The 24,978-nt window shown below is 38.9% G+C and overlaps 1 protein-coding gene across 1 annotated transcript in view; it reads right to left on the reverse strand.

Moving 5' to 3' along the window:
• The window catches only part of LOC128689519 (uncharacterized), a 292,248-nt gene that overhangs the window by 223,962 nt on the left and 43,308 nt on the right, over window positions 1-24,978 (reverse strand). Inside the window, exon 2 of the mRNA XM_070086504.1 lies at window positions 16,345-18,300. Coding sequence (XP_069942605.1) covers window positions 16,345-18,288 — 1,944 coding nt within the window. The 5' untranslated portion in view covers window positions 18,289-18,300. The remainder of the gene's footprint in view (window positions 1-16,344; window positions 18,301-24,978) is intronic.

Below are 24,978 nucleotides of genomic sequence, written 5' to 3' on the forward strand. Positions count from 1 at the left end.
AGTGGCATTAAAAAAAGAAGGGAAGTAACCCCAGAAAAGGACTTACTACCTCAAGTCCTAATGGAAGGGGATTCCCCTTCTAAACAGTAAGAAGATAATGCTCTCCCCTCCTCCCATCCCATCAATCATCACCAGATCTTCAATAAAAGTAAGTGTCATTTAATTGTGCATGCCTTTTTCAGTTTGTGTGTATTAAAATTAACATTTCATGTGGTAAAAAAAAATTTTTTTCATACTTTTGGGCGTCTTGCACGGATTAATTTTATTTCCATTATTTCTTATGGGGAAAATTCATTCGCATAACGATTATTTCGCATAACAATTATCCCTCTTGCACGGATTAAAATCGTTAACCGGGGGTCCACTGTACTTACACACTGTGCTGGCATGCAGGTACACATTAAAATCACCAAGAGTCTCTCTACTCTTGAAGACACCATATAGGAGAAATTTTTTCCTGGGTTGAGGCATGGCTGACAAATAGGCAGCAGCGAGTTTGCATAAATGGGGAGAAATCAGGATGGGGACACAGCACAAGCGGTGTTCCACAGGGGTCAGTGTTGGGCCCGTTGTTGTTCACAATCTATATAAACGACATAGATGAAGGAATAAATAACGACATTAGCAAATTTGCTGATGACACCAAAACAGGCCGTCCAATTCATTCTAATGAGGACATTAGAGGACTCCAGAATGATTTCAACAGACTCATGCAGTGGTAGAAGTGGCAGATGCAGTTTAACCCTTTGAGGGTTGACAGGCCCTCTCCGAGACTTGTTCTCAGAGTCGGCAAAATTTCAAAAAAAAAAAAAATTATTTTTTCTAATGAAAACATAGAGAATCTTTTCCCGATCATAATGACACCAAAAGTATGATATTTGATGGGAAACTTACGGAATTATGCTCTCGCAAAGTTAGCAGTCTCGACGATGTTTACGCATCGGCGATTTTGCCCACTTTGAGCCCTATTTTCGGCCAATTCCTGTGTACTAGTCGACAAAAATCATAACTATTTCTCTAGAACTCCATTTTTTCTATTGAATGAGTACAAGAAACCACCCATTTACTGATTTTAACTATCTGATACAGTGGTCAGAATTTAGCAATTTTGCCAATTTCACACAAATTTCAAAAGATGCCAATTTCCAAATAGGGTCCAGAATAAACAAGAAAGACATTCCTGGCACTAAAATAACATTTCCTCTGTTCGTTAGTCACATCCCCAGGCCCCTCTTATATTTCTTTGGCTTTCCACTTTCAATTTTTATTCTTACAAAAAATAGAAGATTTACTGTTATGTAGACTACTGCATTAGTGTAGAAATGGTATAAATAATATCAGCACACTTGTGAAAGAATATTAGACTCACCAGTTGACGTGTACTGGACGCTTGGCATGATTTGTTTACTTTTGAACTTTGGTAAAAATCGAACATTTCTGCTAATTTGAGCTCAATTTCAAGGTACTTTTCATTGTAAAACCAGTCAAAATCATCTCAATTTCTGTAATATGTCTTCCATTCTATAAAATGAGACCAAGAAAACTAGAATACAATAATAAATACCATACGAAAATACAGTGCAAAGTCGCTGTTTTATTCCAAAAACACTAAGTTTTTTTTTCTCTCATTATGCACTGTGTGCTGCAGGATTTTTTTTATACTACACACAGTGACCACATAGACCCATTCTTTCATATGTATGCCTACCAGCTTTCTCCCACTAGATTTGAAGGTGCTAGAATTTAGGCGTACTAGTACGTCAAAAACCCTGGGTCGTAAGCCGTACTAGTACGGCTGAAACCCTCAAAGGGTTAATATAGACAAATGCAAAGTTCTAAATGTTTGACAGGAAAATAACCATGCCACATATAAACTAAATAATGCAGATCTTAATATTACAGTGGATTAGTGCTCGCAATAAAGCTAACAGAATCCTTGGCTTCATAGCAAGAAGTACAAATAATCAGGATGTTCTTCAACTCTATATATCTTTGGTTAAGCCTCATTTAGATTATGCTGCACAGTTTTAGTCACTGTATTACAGAATGGATATAAATGCACTGGAAAACGTACAAAGGAGGATGACGAAGTTGATCCCATGTATCAGAAATCTTCCCAATGAGGACAGACTGAGGGCCCTGAACCTGCACTCTCTAGAAAGGCATAGAATTAGGGGGGATATGACTGAGGAATTAATAAATGGGATGTAAATAGCGTGCTAAAAATACCTAACATATACAGGACTCACAGCAACGGCTTTAAATTGGAAAAAAATCAAATTCAGGAAGGATATAGGAAAGCACTGGTTTGGTAATAGAGTCGTGGATGAGTGGAACAAACTCCTGAGTACCATCATAGACACTAAGACGTTGTGTAGTTTTAAAAATAGGTTGAATAAATACACGAGTGGGTGTGGGTGGGTGAGAGTTGGACCTGACTAGCTTGTGCTACTAGGTCGGATGCACTGCTCTTCCCTTAAGTGACGTGTCTGACCTCACTAGGTCAGGGCAATGGCTTAAGCCAGTGGGCGAAATGGAGCTGCCTCGCATAGGCCAGTAGACCTGCTGCAGTGTTCCTTCTCTTTTATGTTCATATGTTCTTAACAATAATAATCTCTTGGGTGCATTAAATGTCATATACAGTATATCTATAATATATTAAAAATTATATAAGAAAGAAACATGCTATGTAACTAACAGGAATAAATTAGCATAAATGTGAGATGTGGTAGCCAGGTGACTTGTAATCCAACATCAGAGAAAATGTGTACACTATAATATTACTGGGGCTAACTAGCAAATTATTTCTTTCGTATGCCTTCACCCAGAACATCATTTCTTCTAAAAATGGTGTTACAGGAGAATGGGAGTGTTCTTTATTTATTCTACTGCATCAACGTGGAGACAACTTGTACATGATGTAAAGTGTTTGTATTATGGAATAATACAAACCAAATCCGGACACGTTCGTCTCTCTGTTTACATACTGAGCCTCTCTGTCCTCTCATTCTCTCTCTCTCTCTCCCTCTCTCTCGTTTATTCGTTTTATCTCATTTACTCACCTCTCACCCTACATAAAGACTACAAATATTTTAAGGTAATGAATGTACTGTATATGTATTTTATCACTCTGGGGCACTTTAAATGTCATAGTATATTATGTGTGGGTGAGGTGGGATGGGCTGACCTGGCTAGTTACCATACCTCCCACACCTGACTTCCAACAAATAAATATAACTCACCTCTCACCCTACATTAAGACTACAAATATTTTAAACCAGTCTACAGAACCTATACCGATAGCTTGAAGTTTCTTACATAATATATTGTGGTTGACAGTATTGAAGGCCTTTTGCAGGTCTAAGGTTACCATACCTATGAGGTTCCCCTTTGACATTTCAGTTCTCAGGTAATCCATCAGATTAATTAGGGAGGTGCCGGTTGAGTAGGATCTTCTAAAGCCCGATTGATAGCTATGGAGAATGTTGTTGTCATTAAGGTACTTAACTACTTGAGAGTACACCGCCCTCTCTAGAATTTTAGATATTATACTGAGTATACTAACAGGCCTATAGTTGCTTACATCAGACCTACTATTTTTCTTGAAGATAGGAGTAACTCTGGCCTCCTTGAACCCCTCCGGTACGGTATTAGTGGTGATTGATAGATTTATTATGTGAGCAATAGGGATTGACAGTTCAGAAGCACCATCTTTTAGGAACTTAGACGGGATGTTATCAGGGCCTGTGCTCTTAGTTGGGTTTAACCTGCTTAGTTCTTTTTGAATAAAGTCATGAGATACACTTACTAGTTGACAACTGTTTGGAGTTACCCCTTTATTGGTATAGTATGACTTAAGAAATCGTAATGACACGATTGCAAATAAACCATACCCCCGGCCGGGGGTTTATTTGCAATCGTGTCATTACGATTTCTTAAGTCATGTTGACGGCAGTGAAGGGACTTGAGCTAGAGTTTGTCACGGCCACGCTAGCTGGAGATTCGTCTGTAAAAACTTGCATTTGTGGTCACAGAGGTGCCTTTGCTAACCTTCCTATGGTGTAGAAATATACCTAGTTGGATGAATCTTATTGTGGCTAGCTGGTCTAGTGGCTAACGCGACGGGCTGGAGTTTTGAGACTCTATGACCGCGGGTTCAATCCTGGCCGGGGGTATGGTTTATTGGTATAGTATGTTTGAAACTTATCAGAATCTGTGTTAAAGGTATTTGATACAGCTGGTAGTTTACTTACTAGTGTTGATGCAACAGATGAGTAGTAGGAATTAAAGCAATTTGCCACCTTAGATGTTTCGTGGCATACCTCATTATCGATAGTGAGTACTATGTTAGACCCATCTACTGGCTTATGGCTATACCCCAAATGTTTTAGTTGTTGCCAGAGCTTTCTGGGGTTATGCTTATACTCTTCAATTTTTGAGCAATAGTGCTTTGCCTTTGCTCCTTTTATAAGTCTCTGTACTCTGTTCCTCACCCTTTGGAGTTCATTTAGTGCTGCAATATCCTGTCTGTTTGCTTTAAATCTTTTTAGCAGCTGGTCTCTGAATTTCATATTATCTAATATCTCAGTAGTCATCCAGGGTTCAGTTCTTCGTTTAATCCTAACCTCTTTAACTGGTGCAATATTATCAAGGATGGTAGTGAACATTGTTTTGAATTTTTCCCAGGCATCGTTTACGTCCGTGCAACTTGTTATCTCTGTCCAGTCACAATTGTGTAGCCTATTTACCAGTGTTTCTTTACTGTAGTTTCTAGTTGACCTCATTTTTATTGTCCTGTGTAGGCCCATCCTATCCCTAGTGATTTTCCTGGTGCAGTAAATGATGAAATGATCACTAAGACCTGTGGTAATGACGCCTGACTGACTAATGTTCTCAGCGCGGTTACAAAGTATGTGGTCAATTAGGGTGGCTGAGAACTGTGTGATCCGGGTTGGTGTATTAATTAGTTGAGTGTAACTATTTAAACCTAGAATTTGCTTATACCTTTTGCATAGCCCGTTATTTTGCTGCTAAAAACAGATATTGAAGTCGCCAAGTATTATTGTCTCGCAATTGTTTTCAAGTCCGGACAATACTCTGGAAAAGTCTTCTAAGAACTGGTCCTGGGTAGGAGGGCGGTAACTAGTTCCTACTAAGATGGGTTTGGTCTTGGGAAGCAGCACTTCAAACATAAGAACATAAGAACATAAGAAAGGAGGAACACTGCAGGAGGCCTGCTGGCCCATACTAGGCAGGTCCTTTACAATTCATCCCACTAACAAAACATTTGCCCAACCCAATTTTCAATGCTACCCAAGAAATAAGCTCTGATGTGAAAGTCCCACTCAAATCCAACCCTTCCCACTCATGTACTTATCCAACCTAGATTTGAAACTACCCAAAGTCCTAGCCTCAATAACCCAACTAGGTAGACTGTTCCACTCATCAACTACCCTATTTCCAAACCAATACTTTCCTATGTCCTTTCTAAATCTAAACTTATCTAATTTAAATCCATTACTGCGGGTTCTCTCTTGGAGAGACATCCTCAAGACCTTATTAATATCCCCTTTATTAATACCTATCTTCCACTTATACACTTCGATCAGGTCTCCCCTCATTCTTCGTCTAACAAGTGAATGTAACTTAAGAGTCTTCAATCTTTCTTCATAAGGAAGATTTCTGATGCTATGTATTAATTTAGTCATCCTACGCTGAATGTTTTCTAACGAATTTATGTCCATTTTGTAATACGGAGACCAGAACTGAGCTGCATAATCAAGGTGAGGCCTTACTAATGATGTATAAAGCTGCAGTATGACCTCTGGACTTCTGTTGCTTACACTTCTTGATATAAATCCCAGTAATCTATTTGCCTTATTACGTACGCTTAGGCATTGCTGTCTTGGTTTAAGGTTGCTGCTCACCATAACCCCCAAGTCCTTTTCGCAATCTGTATGGCTAAGTTCTACATCATTTAATTTATAAGTACTAGGGTTATGGGCACTCCCAAGCTTCAGAACCTTGCACTTATCTACATTGAACTGCATCTGCCACTTTTCTGACCAAGAATAGAGTTTGTTTAAATCCTCCTGAAGTTCCCTAACATCTACGTTTGAATCAATTATCCTACCTATCTTTGTGTCATCCGCGAATTTGCTCATATCACTAGTAATTCCCTCATCAAGATCATTGATATATATTATAAACAACAACGGGCCCAAGACTGATCCCTGTGGAACGCCACTTGTTACAGATCCCCACTCGGATTTAACCCCATTTATGGACACTCTCTGCTTCCTGTCAGTGAGCCATGACTCGATCCAAGAGAGCACTTTTCCCCCAATGCCATGAGCTGCCACTTTCTTTAACAGTCTATGGTGCGGAACTCTATCAAAAGCCTTACTAAAATCTAAGTAAATAATATCAAATTCTTTATTGTGGTCAACAGCCTCAAAAGCTTTACTGAAGAAAGTTAATAAATTAGTTAGACAAGACCGGCCTCTTGTGAATCCATGCTGAGTATCATTAATCAAGCTATGCTTATCGAGATGGCTTCTTATAATCTCAGCTATAATTGACTCTAGTAATTTGCCTACAATTGAGGTCAGGCTTATTGGGCGGTAATTTGACGGTAACGACTTGTCCCCTGTTTTAAAAATAGGAGTTACATTAGCCATCTTCCACATATCAGACACTACACCTGTTTGAAGAGATGAATTAAAAATATTAGTTAATGGTTCACAGAGTTCCATTTTGCATTCCTTAAGAACCCTTGAAAAAACCTCATCAGGACCCGGCGACTTATTTTGCTTCAGTCTGTCTATCTGCCTCACAACCATCTCACTAGTGACTGTGATGTTACATAATTTATCTTCTTCTAGCCCACTGTAAAAATTAATTACTGGAATATTGTTAGTGTCTTCCTGTGTAAAAACTGAGAGAAAATAATTGTTTAAAATCAAGCACATTTCATTCTCATTGTCAGTAAGGTGCCCATAGTTATTTTTAAGGGGACCTATCTTATCTCTAACTTTTGTTCTATAGACCTGGAAAAAACTTTTTGGGTTAGTTTTAGAATCCCTAGCAACTTTAATTTCATAGTCCCTTTTAGCTTTTCTTATCCCCTTTTTAATGTCCCTCTTAATGTCAATATACTGATTCATAAGATGACCCTCACCTCTTTTGATACGCCTATAAATTCCTTTCTTATGCCCTAGTAGATATTTGAGCCTATTATTCATCCATTTTGGGTCATTTCTATTTGATCTAATTTCTTTATATGGGATAAACGCTCTTTGAGCAGCATGTATAGTGTTCAGAAAACTGTCATATTGATAGCTCTCTTCGTTACCCCAGTCAACAGATGATAAGTGTTCTCTAAGCCCATCGTAATCTGCTAAGCGAAAATCTGGGACTGTTACTGAGTTATCGCTACTATCGTACTTCCATTCAATGCTAAATGTAATTGATTTGTGGTCGCTAGCACCCAGTTCCTCTGAAATTTCTAAATTATTAACAAGGGATTCATTGTTTGCCATAACTAAGTCAAGCAGGTTATTTCCCCTTGTAGGTTCTGTCACAAACTGCTTCAAAAAACAATCCTGAAATACTTCTAAGAAGTCGTACGATTCTAAATTCCCAGTCAAGAAAATCCAATCAACATGACTAAAGTTAAAGTCTCCTAGAATTACTACATTATCGTGCCTTGTGGCCTTAACAATTTCCTCCCATAGTAGTTTCCCTTGGTCCCTATCTAAGTTAGGGGGACGGTATATCACTCCTAAAATCAGTTTTTCATGCCCCTCTGAAAATTCTATCCAAACAGACTCTGTATGTGTTACTTCAGACTTAATACCCGTTTTTATGCAACAGTTCAAGCGATCTCGGACATACAATGCCACCCCACCCCCCCTCCCAATACTTCTATCTTCTTGGAACAATTTAAAACCCTGAATATGACATTCCGCAGGCATGTCCCGACTTTTTGAATTAAACCACGTCTCAGTTAAGGCAAATACATCAATGTTACCTACACTAGCAACTAATCTCAACTCGTCCATCTTATTCCTAGCACTACGGCAATTAGCATAATAAACATTGAAAGACTCTCCTTTCTCTTTACCCTTCCTGCTCATTTCTATTTTTCTACTAAACCTATTACCGTCCTTATCACCCAAGGTCCCTGGCTTTTCAATATCTATCTCGTTCTTATTATTACTAGTTCCCCTAGAACTCGTAATATTACTACACTGGGACTTCACTGTTTTCCTGCCAAAACCCATACCACTAACTATTCCTAGTTTAAAGTCCTAACTGCTCCCTCCACTGCAGTTGCCAGTGCTCCCACCCCACACCTAGATAAGTGAACCCCATCCTTAGCATACATGCCATTTCTGCCATAGAAGAGGTCCCAGTTGTCAATGAATGTTACCGCATTTTCCTTACAGTATTTGTCCAGCCAGCAATTGACACCAATTGCCCTGGACAACCATTCACTTCCAACTCCCCTCCTTGGCAAAATACCACATATGAGAGGGTTCCCACCCTTACTTCTAATTATTTCTATTGCTGACCTATACCTGCTAATCAGGTCCTCACTCCTACGTCTGCCAACATCGTTGCCTCCAGCACTGAGACAGATAATAGGATTGCTCCCATTACCTCTCATGATGTCATCCAGACGGCTAACAATATCCTCCATCCCAGCCCCAGGAAAGCAAACTCTCTGTCTCCTACTCCTGTCCTTCAAGCAGAACGCCCTATCCATATACCTAACTTGGCTATCCCCAACAACAACAATATTCTTACCTTCCTTAATGTCTTTCGTCGTGTCGTTCCCAGTAGTCAACTCACATTCGTCGGTTAGCACTGAGAATGTATTGGATGTTTCCACAACAGTTTCCACGGCAGTCTCTTTCTTCTTCATCGTTTCTACCTTTCCATTCGTCTTCTTGATCGTCAACTTCTTTCCCTGCTGTCCAGCCACTGACCAGTTTCCCTTCTTGACCTGAGGACTCAAAACAGGAGGACTACTACGAATCTTCTTGTTCTCCTCGGTCAATCGCCGAATTTCCAAATTCGCCAACCTCAATTCTTCCTTAAGCTGTTGGTAAAGTTGCTCGATGGAGGGCATCTTGCTTCAATTCTAGAGAGCGCGCAAACAGGTCTTCACAGAGCCAAGTACACGTCAACACTGCGCAAATGCCAACTCAATCAGGAGCTACTGCGCAGCACGTCCGCACGGCCCAATAGCGAATCTCCAGTTTATTGTTATTTAAATCAGGTCTTGGGTTGTAAGCTAAGTCATTTCTAATGTAGGCACATACTCCACCACCCTTTCTGTTCCTATCTAAGCATTTTATATAGTAACCTTCTATTTTGACCTCGTCGTCAGTCACCGTATCATCCAACCAGGATTCAGAGATGGTTATAGCTGCCGCCCTAATTTTGTTAGCTAGAATCCTAATCTCTGCCAATTTAGGAAGAAGTGATCTTGCATTGACATGAATAAAGTGAAGGCCTGTTTTCATAAAACAATTATAATCATCAATATATGGCAATGGGTCATTTGTATTAAAATTAGGTAAATCAATGTCATCATTGCTAAAGGGTAATTGTGCCAAAGTGCATTTGTTACACAAAATGAATTCTGGCACCGTTGCTATAATTGTACATACATCCATCATGCACCCAACCCTTACACATTTTACATAAGGTGCCTTTTCTGTTTTTCATGCATACTTTAGTACAGTGTATGCACCTGTTTTGTAGTGTTTGAGATAATAATGGCTGTACTGTCTCACATTGACCTATGTATGCATTACATATGGAGTTAAGGTTATCATTCCTAGCTACTATACCGTCATTATCACCGTCATTTATTTGTCTGTTTTGCCTCTGCACAATAGTTTGAGGTCCTCGATTAATTTGGATATCACCACTTAAGAGCACTACAATAAGAGCTTTGTGCCACTGTTTTTGTTTGGGTATGCGGTGTTGCCATACCTTGCGGCAATAGTGACATTTACTTTTCTGGTAGGATGGCAACTGTTGGGCTTTTACTGTCCAGGGCATTGTTACTCCATTCACCTTTTCCAGCCCCCATGACTGATTTCTTTTTTCATGGAATTGAAGAAGAAAGATAAATATAATTATGGCAGCCTGTACCCCCCTAATGCCTGCCATTTTCACTCTTCACTCTTTTACTCATATACAATAATATTTATTTCTCTTTTCCAGTCCCTAGTACACTTAGTATCTGCTTTAGCAATCACCACTGAATTACTAGTAAATTTTCTTCTTCAAAACCCTCTTCACTGCTCACTTTTCCCTTAACTTCACAAACCCCTTTCAGTTAACCCCTTATTACAAACTCCCCTTCCCACCTCACTTCACAGTCCAGCTTCACCAATTAACTTCTAACTCCTTTCCATTCTGGTAGACCAGAAAGGTTTAATCAATGGTTTTATCCTTCCAAATACCCCCCAATTCCATTTATCGGGGGTTGTGTGGTGTTGCTGACTCCTGACCTGGTCTGCTGACTCGGCCATTTTTAAAACACTGAGGGAAGTAAATGCCACCTACAACCTGACTTTCCTTGAGTTTATAGATATATTTGGCATTTTCTGCTATGATTCTCTCACTGTACATTGGTCAGCTGAATATAGGTCAGCTACTAAAACATTAACCTTGACTGTTTACCTATTCACTTCTTTCCCACGACTGGCACTGAGGGATAACCGTCCTATAACCTTGGAGATTTGTACTGTTGATTTGACGATGTCTCCTGTGTTTCCCTCTCGTTAGCACTGGTACAGGTGATATGATGGTGGTACAGATATGATGCTACTGTCAACAGATGAGCGTCAGTAAAGATGAGAATTTCACTTCACTAGTTATACGTCTGGCAGTAGCTGTTGTTTGTATGCCGGTCAGCCATGTTCAAATGCTCAATTCTTTCCCTCGTTTGGCACTGAGGAAAAAAGTCCTACAAACCTGTCATTTCCTTGGAGTTTTGTTGATCAGGTTTTATGCCATGTTGTCTTCCCGTTGAACACTGGTGAAGTTGATATGGAGGTCAGTTATTTCATTGTAGTGGAAAACGTCTCATGTCTGGTTCACGTCTGGCAGCAGGTCTGGTACTTGAATGCCGGTCCCTCTTTTGTCATATTTAGTCCATTTTGTTGTCGTCACCGTCAGTTTTTATGTCACTATAGGTTCCTTGCATGTTGTTGCAGAAGTACTTGCAACTTGGCCATCACTGGAGTTCGGATAGGCCCAGGGGTCGGCAAGATATAGGAGCAGCCTTGCTGCTGCTTGCTGTGGCTGCGGCTACCACTCATGCTTTTTCCCTCATCAATTCTATGATTCACCTCATCCTTCATAGACCCATCTGCTGACACGTCCACGTGTTGCTGCTGTTTTTCACCTTCAAGATATGTTCAGTCAACAAGTTAGCATTTTTTTCTCCTGTCAATGACTGCATCAGTAGTGATGTACAGTGATTAGTAGGTTGATGTTTGTTGTCACTGCAGTTGCTTGTGGTAATCAACAGTGTTCCTCTTGACACCTTGCAAGTAATGTATACCTGGAGAGGGTTTCAGGGGTCAACGCCCCCGTGGCCCAGTCTGTGACCAGTCCTCGTGGTCACTCAGGGTCTGATCAACCAGGCTGTTACTGTTGGCTGCACACAACCCGACGTACGAAGCCCAGCCCAGCTGGTCAGGTACTGACTTTAGATGCCTGTCCAGCACCTTCTTGAAGACTGTACACACAGACACCCTAAAACCTTCCATAAATGTATCAATTAACAATCTCGCTGCCTCAGCCATCTTCTTCTTCTTCTTTTGAGTGCACTAATGAGAGTTGACATTTGATGAGGGGTGTCTTATCTTATCTCTCCATTAATGAGAGTGTTGACATTTGATGAGGGGTGTCTTATCTTATCTCTCCATTAATGAGTGTGTTGACATTTGATGAGGGCACACTGCCTTCCCTTTACTTGTTTTCACTTTACACATAAACATGTCTGTCTATCTGTCAGCTTCTCTCTTTTTCTGTCTGTCTATCTGTCTACCTGCTTCTCTTTCTGTCTCTCTCTGTCTCAGAGAGAGCCACTAGTGAACCAACATGTTTTACACTCAATGCAGTAGTCACGTCTGAGTGTGATACTTATTATTTGCAAGTCCGGATTTTTTGGGTTATCCTAGGTAGTTCACATTATGTATAATTGTATTTATGTGTACCTGTGACAGAGACACACACACACATGTACAACAGGCCGCCTAGTGTCTAATCGACATGTGCCAAAGACAAAATGGTAACTAACACATACACAGAGAGAGAGAGAGAGAGACAGACAGACAGACAGACAGACAGACAGACAGACAGCCAGACAGACAGACAGCCAGCCAGCCAGCCAGACAGCCAGCCAGACAGCCAGCCAGACAGCCAGCCAGACAGCCAGCCAGACAGCCAACCAGACAGCCAGCCAGACAGCCAACCAGACAGCCAGCCAGACAGCCAGCCAGACAGCCAGACAGCCAGACAGCCAGCCAGACAGCCAGACAGCCAGACAGCCAGCCAGACAGCCAGACAACCAGACAGCCAGCCAGCCAGCCAGACAGCCAGCCAGCCAGCCAGCCAGCCAGCCAGCCAGCCAGCCAGCTCCCTTCTCTATTAACCCCACTGCCTCCCACCCCCCCTTACTGCCTATCCCCACCACTCAGAATGCTGGAAAGTGAGGCATTCCTTACGCTTGGCTTAGTTGCAAAGGTGCACTGAATTACCACTCTCACAATGCAATGCGGGTGCAGATTTTTTTCCTACTGCACACACTTACGACATAGAGCTTATCAGCTCTCTCCTGCTCAATTTGAAGGAGCTAGAATTTATGCATACTAGTACGTCAATAACCCTGGCTCATAAGCCGAACTAGAACGTCGGAAACCCTGAAAGGGTTAATCTATAAAAAAATATTTTTGTTAATAATTTTGGGTGTCTGAAAGAGATTAATTGAATTTACATTTTTTTCCTTAAGGGAAAAATGAATTCAGAAATTGTCAGATTTGGGTTTAGTCACTCTCTCTGGAATGGATTAATTACAATAAGCGGGGGTCCACTGTATTTAATTTTATTCTACTTTTTTCTCTTAGTTTTTAATGTCTTATTTTTCCAAGTAACTTTTATTGTTTATGAGATCAATATAAGGTATACTGTATATACAGTTGAACCTCTTCTTACTTGTGTATCCATGTGGGAGTCTTTCCAGATACGAGCAGTTGCTCAGTTGATTTTTTGCTTCCAGACGCAAGCAAAATTTCCAGATGCAAGCTTGCCTCAAGGGAGGTTTCTTGATGCTGGTGAGGGGCTCTTGCTCTTGATCTAGAGAATTGGATCTCATTTGTTTGTTGGACTATCTAATTGAAATTTGGGCAATGTATGATAGAAAGATGCTTCTTAGCTTTTTTTTTTTTTTTTTTTTCAACAAGTCGGCCGTCTCCCACCGAGGCAGGGTGACCCCAAAAAAAAAAGAAAATCCCCAAAAAGAAAATACTTTCATCATCATTTAACGCTTTCACCTCACTCACACATTATCACTGTTTTTTGCAGAGGTGCTCAGAATACAACAGTTTAGAAGCATATACATATAAAGATACACAACATATCCCTCCGAACTGCCAATATCCCAAACCCCTCCTTTAAAGTGCAAGCATTGTACTTCCCATTTCCAGGACTCAAGTCCGACTATATGAAAATAACCGGTTTCCCTGAATCGGACCATAAATAATGGAGTTCACTTCTCAGCCATTAGCCGCCCTTTAGCGGTATTTTTGTATGATTTTTATGGTTGTATTCTTGTTTTTTTGGTCTCATTTTATAGAATGGAAAATATATTACAGAAATAGATATGATTTTGATTGGTTTCACAACAAAAAGTACCTTGAAATTGAGCTCTAAGTAGCAGAAATGTTCGATTCTTTGGCGATGTTCAAGAGTAAACAAATGATGTTACTGTCCATTCTAATATGCAGTCATGAATGGGTTGACATTAATTATGCAATTATTACAATAATGCAGTAGTCTGCATAACAGTAAATTTTCTATTTTTTGTGTGAATAAAAATTACAAATTATTTATACTGTAATAATAATAATAATAATAATAATACATATAATAATAGCATAATATAATAATAATAATATAATACATATAATAATAATACATGTATAATAATAATAATGTACTATATAATAATAATTTTGATAATAGACAGCTTCAAAATGCCATCACTAGATGGCAATGATTACCACAACAATGTGTGAGCAGTTCTGACCACCTCCACCTTGTTCACATAATGACATATATTCATTCTAGAGTACTTATCAGGTTTCTATGTTATTTATATTGTTTATTATGTCATATTAGATGAATTGTAATAGATAAATAAGCTGTATAGATGATATTAGCAAAATATTGAAGTATCTTGCTGTGCCTCCTGAGAGCTGGAATGGATTAATTACATTTCATTTAATTTAAATGGGGAAAACTGACTCTGCAAATGAGCAAATCCAGATGCCAGCAAGGTCACGGAATAGATTAAACTCATAAGTAGAGGTTCCACTGTATATTCAATGGTTGTATACAACACAATAACCCCACAAGCATTATCATTATATTGTTTACAAAACATGTTTACACAAACCAACAATAAAAAATGTTACTTCTCTTGTTGTATAATATACATGTATATACAGTGGTACCTCGGATTTCATATGCCCTAATTTGTTTGTAAAACTATAGTTATTCTCTATAAAATATATTTTTAGATAATATTTTTGGGTGTCTGGAATGGAGTAATTGGATTTACGTTATTTCTTATGGGAAATATTGCTTCCGTTTTCATACAATTTAGTTCATCGTCAGACTTTCTCAAACGGATTAATCATGAAAACCAAGGTTTGACTCTACATAAATATAGTCACTGGACATGTTCCTAGAAGTGCTACAGCTTGGGAAAGGTTGTGTTTGGGTGGCCTTTGTTATCAATGTGCTGAGTCATCGGCATGGCTGGTGTCACAATGATGCATTACAAAATCACCACCACCCATTACCCATACCTCTTCCCCAACAACCATGCTGTTTTCCACACCACCCATATGGAAATAAGTCACTTTGACTTTTTTTGTGTTATCCTAGGTTGATGGTCATCTGGGCCATCCTTCCTTCCATACTTCCTTACTTATTCCTTCCTTCCTATATTCCTCTCATCTTTTTCTTCCTTTCTTTCTTCCTTTCTTTCTTTCTTCCTTTCTTTCTTCCTTTCTTCCTTTTAGTTTCCTGGGCATTGGTCACAAACTCCTCAAAACCATGAAAATCATCTTCACTGACACTTCCATCTGTGTTTGAACTATCACTTGCGAACAGAAGTGTTCCAATTCGCCGGGGAATGAGGAGTTTCTTACCACAAGGTGTACTGAAATGGCGTTCCCACAATGCAATGAGGGTGCACCGAATTTTTTCACACTCCGCACACTGAGTGCACAGACACATTCTCTCACGTGCAGGACTACCAGCTTTCTCCTGCTAGATTTGAAGTCGCTAGAAGTTTGGCATAGTATTATGGGACCAACACTGGCTCTCAAGTCGTAATATTATGGGACCAACAGTAAAAGGGTTAAGCACAACACATCATAACAATGAACTACAATTACATTATCCTTTTCATTTTTTTTTTTTTTTTTACAATTTGGAGACCTAAAAAAAAAAAAAGTTTGATTCTCGGGGGTCTAAAGAATGCAACCCTATTTTTCCCATAAGTTCTTTAGTTTGCTTTACATGAGTTTGTCTTACACTTAAATTTCAGGAACGTAACTACTGTGTTAATCGATGGTCTACTGTATTATATTTACTGGAAAATGCTGCACTTATGCAGTGCCTGGGGAATGTTAGGTAATCATGATCAAAGTGGAGGGTAGCTCCAATTCCTTGGATAAAGAGCACTTCACTAGCATAAAGGTTCCTCCATCCTGAAGGGTGAAGTTCATACAACCACAATAGTGCAGGGACACCAGAAACTACCTTATGGCCACTTATCATGCAGGAAGTACCACAGGGTCAGTCAGAAAGCCACTGCCTAGCCCACAGTGGCAGTGGCATGCAAGAGTAAGCACATCCTCATCATAACATGATGTTTTAGTCTTAAAAAGCTAGACTACACTCTAGCATGTATTCTTGCCAACTCAAAAGGCTTGTAATCCTACTCACTGGTGATTCTTACCTCAGGTCTAGCAGTGCCAGCTGCTCAGCTCCTGTGCAGTACAACCTATCAATTATTCTCACCTGAAGCAGTAGTGCATATGTTGATCCAAGTGATGGCACAAACTTAGCATTCTTCTTCACTTCCAGCTGTTCAATGGACAGCGAGATTTTCTGCAAATGATCAACCCAGTCCATCATGTTAATGAGAAATACAACTCCATTTTCATACAGCTGACCAATGTGAAAATTAACCCATTCAAAACTTATGTCAACAAATGGTTTGGGAGTTTCCTTCAGCTTGTCACTTGATTCTGTTACAGATTTTTGTGCAACATAAGTGAAAGGAACTTTCCCTTCCTTTTTCATGTCCTTTGTTGGAAGTACACTTATAAATTTTCCCGAGTCTTCTAGTAGATCCGTGATTGACAACACTGGTATTTCAAGTGCATTCTCTTCTCCTATTTCATAAATCTGTAAAATCTGCCAGATATAAATAAGATACAGATCTGAAGGATTCCCTTTATCAGAAAATGTTTCCTGGAATAATTTCTGTGAATCTTGTGGTGTCATTCGTGCAATATGAGCCTTGATATTCTTATCCTTCTGTTGATACTGAAGCAACTTACTGATGGACTCTTCTCTGTACCTGGTTTCCTTGATGAATACATTAACCATTGTTTTGTAAAGATTCTGGACAAAGTTATTATCCCTAATAATACTAATAGACATTCTGTCAATCTGGCTAGTAATGACATCCCTGACATGAGGAATTATGCATTCAAGAAATTCATTAATCTTCGTTAAGTCAGTATTCAAGTCAAGAACTGAATGTGCATAATTTACAAGACTACTTAAAAAACAATTTGCCAAATACTTGTCATTTTTCAGGGCAATGGAAAACTCTGACAAATTTTTATCCAAATCTTCAAAACAAGTTAATGATTTCATATGACTGAAGTGAATTTCAAGTCTAGAAGCATATTTGTTTTTCTCAATTGATACTGCTGCTGCTGCTGCTGCTGCTGGTGTGTGACCACTCTGAACTTTTATTCTCAAGTGGAATATATTAAGCTGCTCTTGAAGTTTCTGAAATGAACTTTTCTTATCAATGGTACTACTTCTAAGATCTCTGTCACTGCACACCATGATGCCACTGTTTAAGCTTCTCTCTCTCTCATCCAGATATTTCTTAAACAAAGTATCTTTTTCTAAATTATAAGTTTCTTGTTCAGCATTTGAACTATACAAATTATGCACTGGGAATATTTTCTTGCAGGAAAATTTATTTTCTGCTGTTTCTTCAACTAATGTATCTGAGACTTTAGGGAATGTCAACAACTCTGTGCTTGTATTAGCTGCCTCTACATCATGGCTCTTCAAACGTGGGTAACCATAATCAGTGGAAAATGTGTCTGATATGTAAGCTCCTTCACAATCACTTGTAAGTGACCAATTCTCTTGAAAGGTGAATGTTGATAATACTTCCTCTGAAAACAAGGCTTGTGCTGGTTCAAGCCCTCTGTCAAATTCCCTCTCATCACTCACATTATCTTTCTTATTCTCTAGTACACAAGGTATATACCCACTGTTTTCTCCTTGCACATTATTCACCTTTGGCAAATCACTTTCTCTTTGCATGAGCCCAAGGAGGCGAGAATAACTGGAAGAGTTTGCTTTATCTCTTAAAGGAATCAATGTGCATGGTGAAGAAACGTTTGTTCTGTCTGACAGAGAACTTCTTGTGCTCTTTGTGTCAGTCTCCAATAGTTCACAAATATCTTGAACATCTCTGTTTGGATCTTCACAGTGAAGATCATTTACTTCTTTACTATGCTTTCTCAAGTCTTCTGATGCTTTTTCAACAACAGAGAAGTCATTATTTCCATCCAGAATTATTTTATGTAAGCTCGTTTGAGTATGATGCAAACCCACTTCCTGCAGATCATCCTGCATAGAAAACAGGTGATATTCTGGTGCCATGGCTTTATCTTCATAGTCGCTAAAATCATCATCAGAATCCATCATTCCTCAATAAGCCTGAAATAAAAGCAAAGAAGGTTAAAAGAATCATAAAATAAAAATACAGAGCTCAATAAAAAATTTCAGTGTACTTGGGTTGCTTCATACATGAGTGGGTGAAGGTGAGTTAGACCTAGCATATGCCAATAACTCTGTACTCCTCTGTTTTTATGAACTGTATTCTAAATTCACTTATTTCTATTAATCATAGTTCTTCTGCAAATAAACTCAAGTATTCACTGACTTTTAAATGATGCTCATTTTATTTTGTTAAAAAGCATTATCATTTAATTTCCCATGCATAAATCTGTTTTTTGCTAGACATTCATATTAAATCAATATTAATGGTGTTAGAGTAATATTTAAAAGATATGGCCTCTGAAACCAAATTAATTATAGCAGCAGCAGTTAGTGATCATCCCAGGTGCTGGATTTGCTGGGATCTCTAGGATTGTATCTCCCACAAATCTGTAAGAAGTACTGCTCAAAATACAACAAATTATAGAAAAAATAAAGGCTACACACCTCCCTGTCAGAGCAACACCTTCCCCATCACAAAGACAGAAAGTAACAGCCATAAACTTACTCAAATTAGTAACCCAAGAGGGTTAATCTAGAGTAACCCAAAGAAAGCCAAGCAGTTTGGCTTATTTCTTTATAGATTCTTCCCCAGACTGTAAGCTACTAAACCCTGGGTGTATACAGTAGGGCCCCTAATTATACGGCAGGTTAGGTTCCAGGCTACTGCCATAAAGCAAAAATTGTCATAAGGTGAGTCAGCCTTTTTTTCACTTTCAAATGCATATAAAAGCCTGATAAAATGTTTATGCAGGTCGGCCATCACTAATCCGGCATCACTGGGACCTGTAATGTACCGGATTAGTGAGTTTGCCGGATTACAGAGTAGTTAGAATAGAATGCACTTAATTAACCTATCAACAGAAACTCCTGCTACTTCTTCCTCATTTTCATCACTGCTTTCTCCTCCACTGGCTTGCTGATGTGAATTTACAACCATCTGCACAATTTCTGAGTCAGTATAATGATGAAATTTGAGTTAGTACAGTGGACCCCCGGTATTCGATGGCATCGGTATACGATAAATCCAGTATTTGATGCATTTTAACGCAAAAAATTTTGCCTCGGAATCCGATTGAAAACCCGGTATTCGATACGATTCGTACGAGACGTGTCCACGTGTGGCCTGAACTGCCCCTTGTGTGCCAGTGTTTACAAGCCAGCCAGTGTGCGTGCATCTAAGGATACATTCAGTACATTCCATATTATCCATATTATCACTGTTTTTGGTGCTTGTTTCTGCAAAATAAGTCACCATGGGCCCCAAAAAAGCTTCTAGTGCCAACCCTGTGGTAAAAAGGGTGAGAATTAGTATGGAAATTAAGAAAGATTTTGAAGGGTTTGGGGCTAATCCTGAGAAGCCTATGCCAGTTGTGGAATCCATTGTGCCTACTTCAAAAATTAAGGAAATGTGTGCACAGTGCGTTGAAGTGCAAACCTTTATGGATGAAAATCACCCTAACACAGCTATTGCAAGCCGTGCTGGTGACTATTACAATGACAATGTTGTGGCCCATTTTAGACAAATCGTAAAGGAACAGGAGGTACAGAGCTCTATAGACAGATTTGTTGTGCGACAGAGGTCCAGTGACTCTCAAGCTGGTCCTAGTGGCATTAAAAGAAGAAGGGAAGTAACCCCGGAAAAGGACTTGCTACCTCAAGTCCTAATGGAAGGGGATTCCCCTTCTAAACACTAACACCATCCACACTCTCCCCTCCTCCCATCCCAACAATTATCACCAGATCTTCAATAAAGGTAAGTGTCATGTAACTGTGCATGTCTTCTTCAGTTTGTGTGTATTAAAATTAATATTTCATGTGGTAAAATTTTTTTTTTCATACTTTTGAGTGTCTTGCATGGATTAATTTGATTTCCATTATTTCATATGGGGAAAATTGATTCGCTTTTCGATATTTTCAGTATTCGATGAGCTCTCAGGAAAGGATTAATATCGAATACCAGGGGTCCACTGTATAATGATTTGAGTCAGTATAATGATGAAATTTGAAAATATGCTAGCCAAAATAAGTGCCAGATTACTGATGGAAACACAAATAACCCACACATAGAAGAGAGGAGCTTACGACGATGTTTCAGTCCGACTTGGACCATTTACAAAGTCACACTAACGAAAAGGAGAGCAGGATGGGTATATATAGGCAGGAGGTGGAAGTAGTACAGGTCCTCCATCACAATTCCGGCATCATTGGGACCTGTAGCGTGCCGTATTACTGAGTTTGCTGAATTACAGAGTGGTTATGTTAGAATACACATAATAAAATTAACCAACTTGACTTATACAGTTCATTGAACATCGGCAAAAATCGAACATTTCCGCTACTTTGAGCACAATTTCAAGGTACTTTTCATCATGAAAGCAATCAAAATCATGTCTATTTCTGTAATATATCTTCCATTCTATCAAATGAGTCCAAAAAATGAGAATACAACCATAAAAACCATACGAAAATATACTGCAAAGAGGCAGCTAATGGCTGAGAAGTGAACTCCCTTATTTATCATCCGTCTTTTTTATTTTTGTTGTACGTTAAAAAGCATCTTTCCATCATACATTGCCCAAGTTTCAATGAGATAGCCCAACAAACAACCGAGAAAAAAAATATATTTACCAAAAATCATATATGGCAAGCCCAAGCCAGGCACTGGAAATAAGTCACTTTGTCTGACTTTTCTGGGTTATCCTAGGTTATCTATACATACACTGCTATGTATGATAGTCTATGTAACTGTATTTGTGTATACCTGAATAAACTTATTTACTTCTAGTCTGTCAACTGAGTACAAGAAACCGCTCATTCACTTATTTCAACTACCCAATAAAGTGGTCAGAAATTGGCAATTTGGCCGATGTAACACAAATTTCAACAGACGCCAATTTCAAAATAGGGTCCAGAATAAACAATGCAGACATTCCTGGCACTAAAATAACATTTTCTCTGTTCATTACTCATGGCTACAGACCCCTCTTATATTACTCTTGCTTACCATTTGGAATTTTTATTCGCAAAAAAAAAATACACCTACCATCCGACTTACGACCTGTTCGACTTATGACCGCTCAACTTACGAACGTGTTTTTATACCAAATTTCTGGGAAATAAACAACTATTTGTGTTGTACACAGTGTTTATCCTAAACCATACAGTATAAAATACAGTACTAACAGCATAAAAAGTAAAGTAAAACATGAAATACCAAAATAAAACAATAAAATAAAGTCATTACAAAAATGTTTTGTTGATATTCAGTAGTAAAGTTCGACTTACGACCATTTCGACTTACGACTGGTTTCTCGGAATCGAACTCGGTCGTAAGTCGGATGGTAGGTGTAGATGATTTCTTGTTATGCAGACTACTGCATTATTGTAATAATTGTATAAATAATGTCAATCCATTCTTGACTCCGTACTGGAATTTAGACTGGCAGGCAGACAGGTATTGGACGGTGACGTCATTTGTTTACTCTTGAGCTTTGCTAAAGAATAGAACATTTTCGCTATTGTGAGTGCAATTTCAAGGTACTTTTCGTCATGAAAGCAGTCAAAATCATATCTATTTCTGTAATATATCTTTCATTCTATCAAATGAGACCAAAAAAATGAGAATATAACCATAACAACCATACAAAAATATACCGCTAAGCGGCCACTAATGGCTGAGAAGTGAACTCCGCTATTTATAGTCTGATTTCTTTCATTTTTGGTGTACATGAAGAAGTATCTTTCCATCATACATTGCCCAAGTTTGAATAAGATAACCCAACAAACAACTGAGAAAATAATAATAATAATAATAATAATAATATAATAATAATATTAATAATAATAATATAATAATAATATTAATAATAATAATATCTTTATTTACTACACGTACATGTACAAGGTATACAGGCCTAGCTGACACCAGTGACATACTACTGTATAGAAAGGCACTTGTTATGCTGAGTATTTCAAGAAAATTAGGTCAGTGTCCCAGGATAACACCCACACTAGTCGACTAACACCCAGGTACCCATTTACTGATGGGTAAACATAGACAACAGGTGTAAAGAAACACACCTAATGTTTCTACCCTGGCTGGGAATTGAATATTTACCAAAAATCATATACGGCTAACACAAGCCAGGTACTAAAAATAAGCCGCATTGACTTTTTTGGGGTTATCCTAGGTTCTCTACACATATTACCTGGAGTTTACCTGGAGAGAGTTCCGGGGGTCAACGCCCCCGTGGCCCGGTCTGTGACTAGGCCTATATATGCTGCTATGTGTGATAATCTATAGAAAGAAAATAACTTTTTTGTTTCATGTTTATGGTGGAGTACGAGTGTATATCATAGTTAGCCCTGTGCTATACTTCGTTTTCTCTAATATAAGCCCCCAAGACAAAGATAGGAGAATGGTATTTGTTTACCATATCCTCTTCGTAACTCTGTCGAACTGCTCGGTGTTATGCCAAATATTATTCATTCTGGAGAATTTAACATGTTTTATGTTATTTATATTTTTTATGTAATATTAGATCAATTGTGATAGGCAAATAAGCTGTAGTGTTGATATTAGCATAATAATAAAGCATATTCTCCTGCTTCATGAGGCTGAGTTCATGACAACCAACAGTGGCTTCAAAGCCACCTTATCTTTATTGGATAATGTACTGTGTAGGTGCTTTACATAATGAGAAGCATTTCTTTTATTCATTGGAACCATGGCTGGGGCTAAAAGTAAGCAGGTTAAAACAATAAATGGAGAAAAAGAAATTGGAATGACTTATGCAACAAGTAGTGCCACCAAACAGTACCAGCAGGTTGGTGTGGCAACCTTGGAAATTTGAAATTATGCTAGCCAAAATTAGTGCTGAATAACTGATGGAACCGAATAACTGATTGCCGGATTTGTGATGGCGGACCTGTAGTAGTAGTAGTAGTAGTGGAGGTGGAAGGAAGTAGTAGTGGGGAGGTAGTAAGAGGAGGAGGAGCCAGTCAAATACTAAGGAAGAGGAGCACTGCAAGTATTACAAAAAAAGCGATTTTTAAAGATGGTAGTTTTACTCATTTTGTAATAAAGAGTTCGGGATACATAAATACACGTTAAAATAAATGAATCTTTAATATTATATAAAAATAACTATCTTTGGTCTAGAGGTATTTGAACTAATAAACATCTGATAATATATACAGGTTACAATAATAAATTATAATTAGCATTTTACTAAAATAATAAATAATAATTTGTGACCCTACACAGGGTACAACTTCCTTGACACTACTGTGTCATATATATATATATATATATATATATATATATATATATATATATATATATATTTTTTTTTTTTTTATTATCACACCGGCCGATTCCCACCAAGGCAGGGTGGCCCGAAAAAGAAAAACTTTCACCATCATTCACTCCATCACTGTCTTGCCAGAAGGGTGCTTTACACTACAGTTTTTAAACTGCAACATTAACACCCCTCCTTCAGAGTGCAGGCACTGTACTTCCCATCTCCAGAACTCAAGTCCGGCCTGCCGGTTTCCCTGAATCCCTTCATAAATGTTACTTTGCTCACACTCCAACAGCACGTCAAGTATTAAAAACCATTTGTCTCCATTCACTCCTATCAAACACGCTCACGCATGCCTGCTGGAAGTCCAAGCCCCTCGCACACAAAACCTCCTTTACCCCCTCCCTCCAACCCTTCCTAGGCCGACCCCTACCCCGCCTTCCTTCCACTACAGACTGATACACTCTTGAAGTCATTCTGTTTCGCTCCATTCTCTCTACATGTCCGAACCACCTCAACAACCCTTCCTCAGCCCTCTGGACAACAGTTTTGGTAATCCCGCACCTCCTCCTAACTTCCAAACTACTAATTCTCTGCATTATATTCACACCACACATTGCCCTCAGACATGACATCTCCACTGCCTCCAGCCTTCTCCTCGCTGCAACATTCATCACCCACGCTTCACACCCATATAAGAGCGTTGGTAAAACTATACTCTCATACATTCCCCTCTTTGCCTCCAAGGACAAAGTTCTTTGTCTCCACAGACTCCTAAGTGCACCACTCACTCTTTTTCCCTCATCAATTCTATGATTCACCTCATCTTTCATAGACCCATCCGCTGACACGTCCACTCCCAAATATCTGAATACGTTCACCTCCTCCATACTCTCTCCCTCCAATCTGATATTCAATCTTTCATCACCTAATCTTTTTGTTATCCTCATAACCTTACTCTTTCCTGTATTCACCTTTAATTTTCTTCTTTTGCACACCCTACCAAATTCATCCACCAATCTCTGCAACTTCTCTTCAGAATCTCCCAAGAGCACAGTGTCATCAGCAAAGAGCAGCTGTGACAACTCCCACTTTGTGTGTGATTCTTTATCTTTTAACTCCACGCCTCTTGCCAAGACCCTCGCATTTACTTCTCTTACAACCCCATCTATAAATATATTAAACAACCACGGTGACATCACACATCCTTGTCTAAGGCCTACTTTTACTGGGAAAAAATTTCCCTCTTTCCTACATACTCTAACTTGAGCCTCACTATCCTCGTAAAAACTCTTCACTGCTTTCAGTAACC

The sequence above is a fragment of the Cherax quadricarinatus genome, chromosome 18 (genome assembly GCF_038502225.1).
Source record: "Cherax quadricarinatus isolate ZL_2023a chromosome 18, ASM3850222v1, whole genome shotgun sequence".
In the NCBI taxonomy this organism is placed as follows: Eukaryota; Metazoa; Arthropoda; class Malacostraca; order Decapoda; family Parastacidae; genus Cherax; species Cherax quadricarinatus.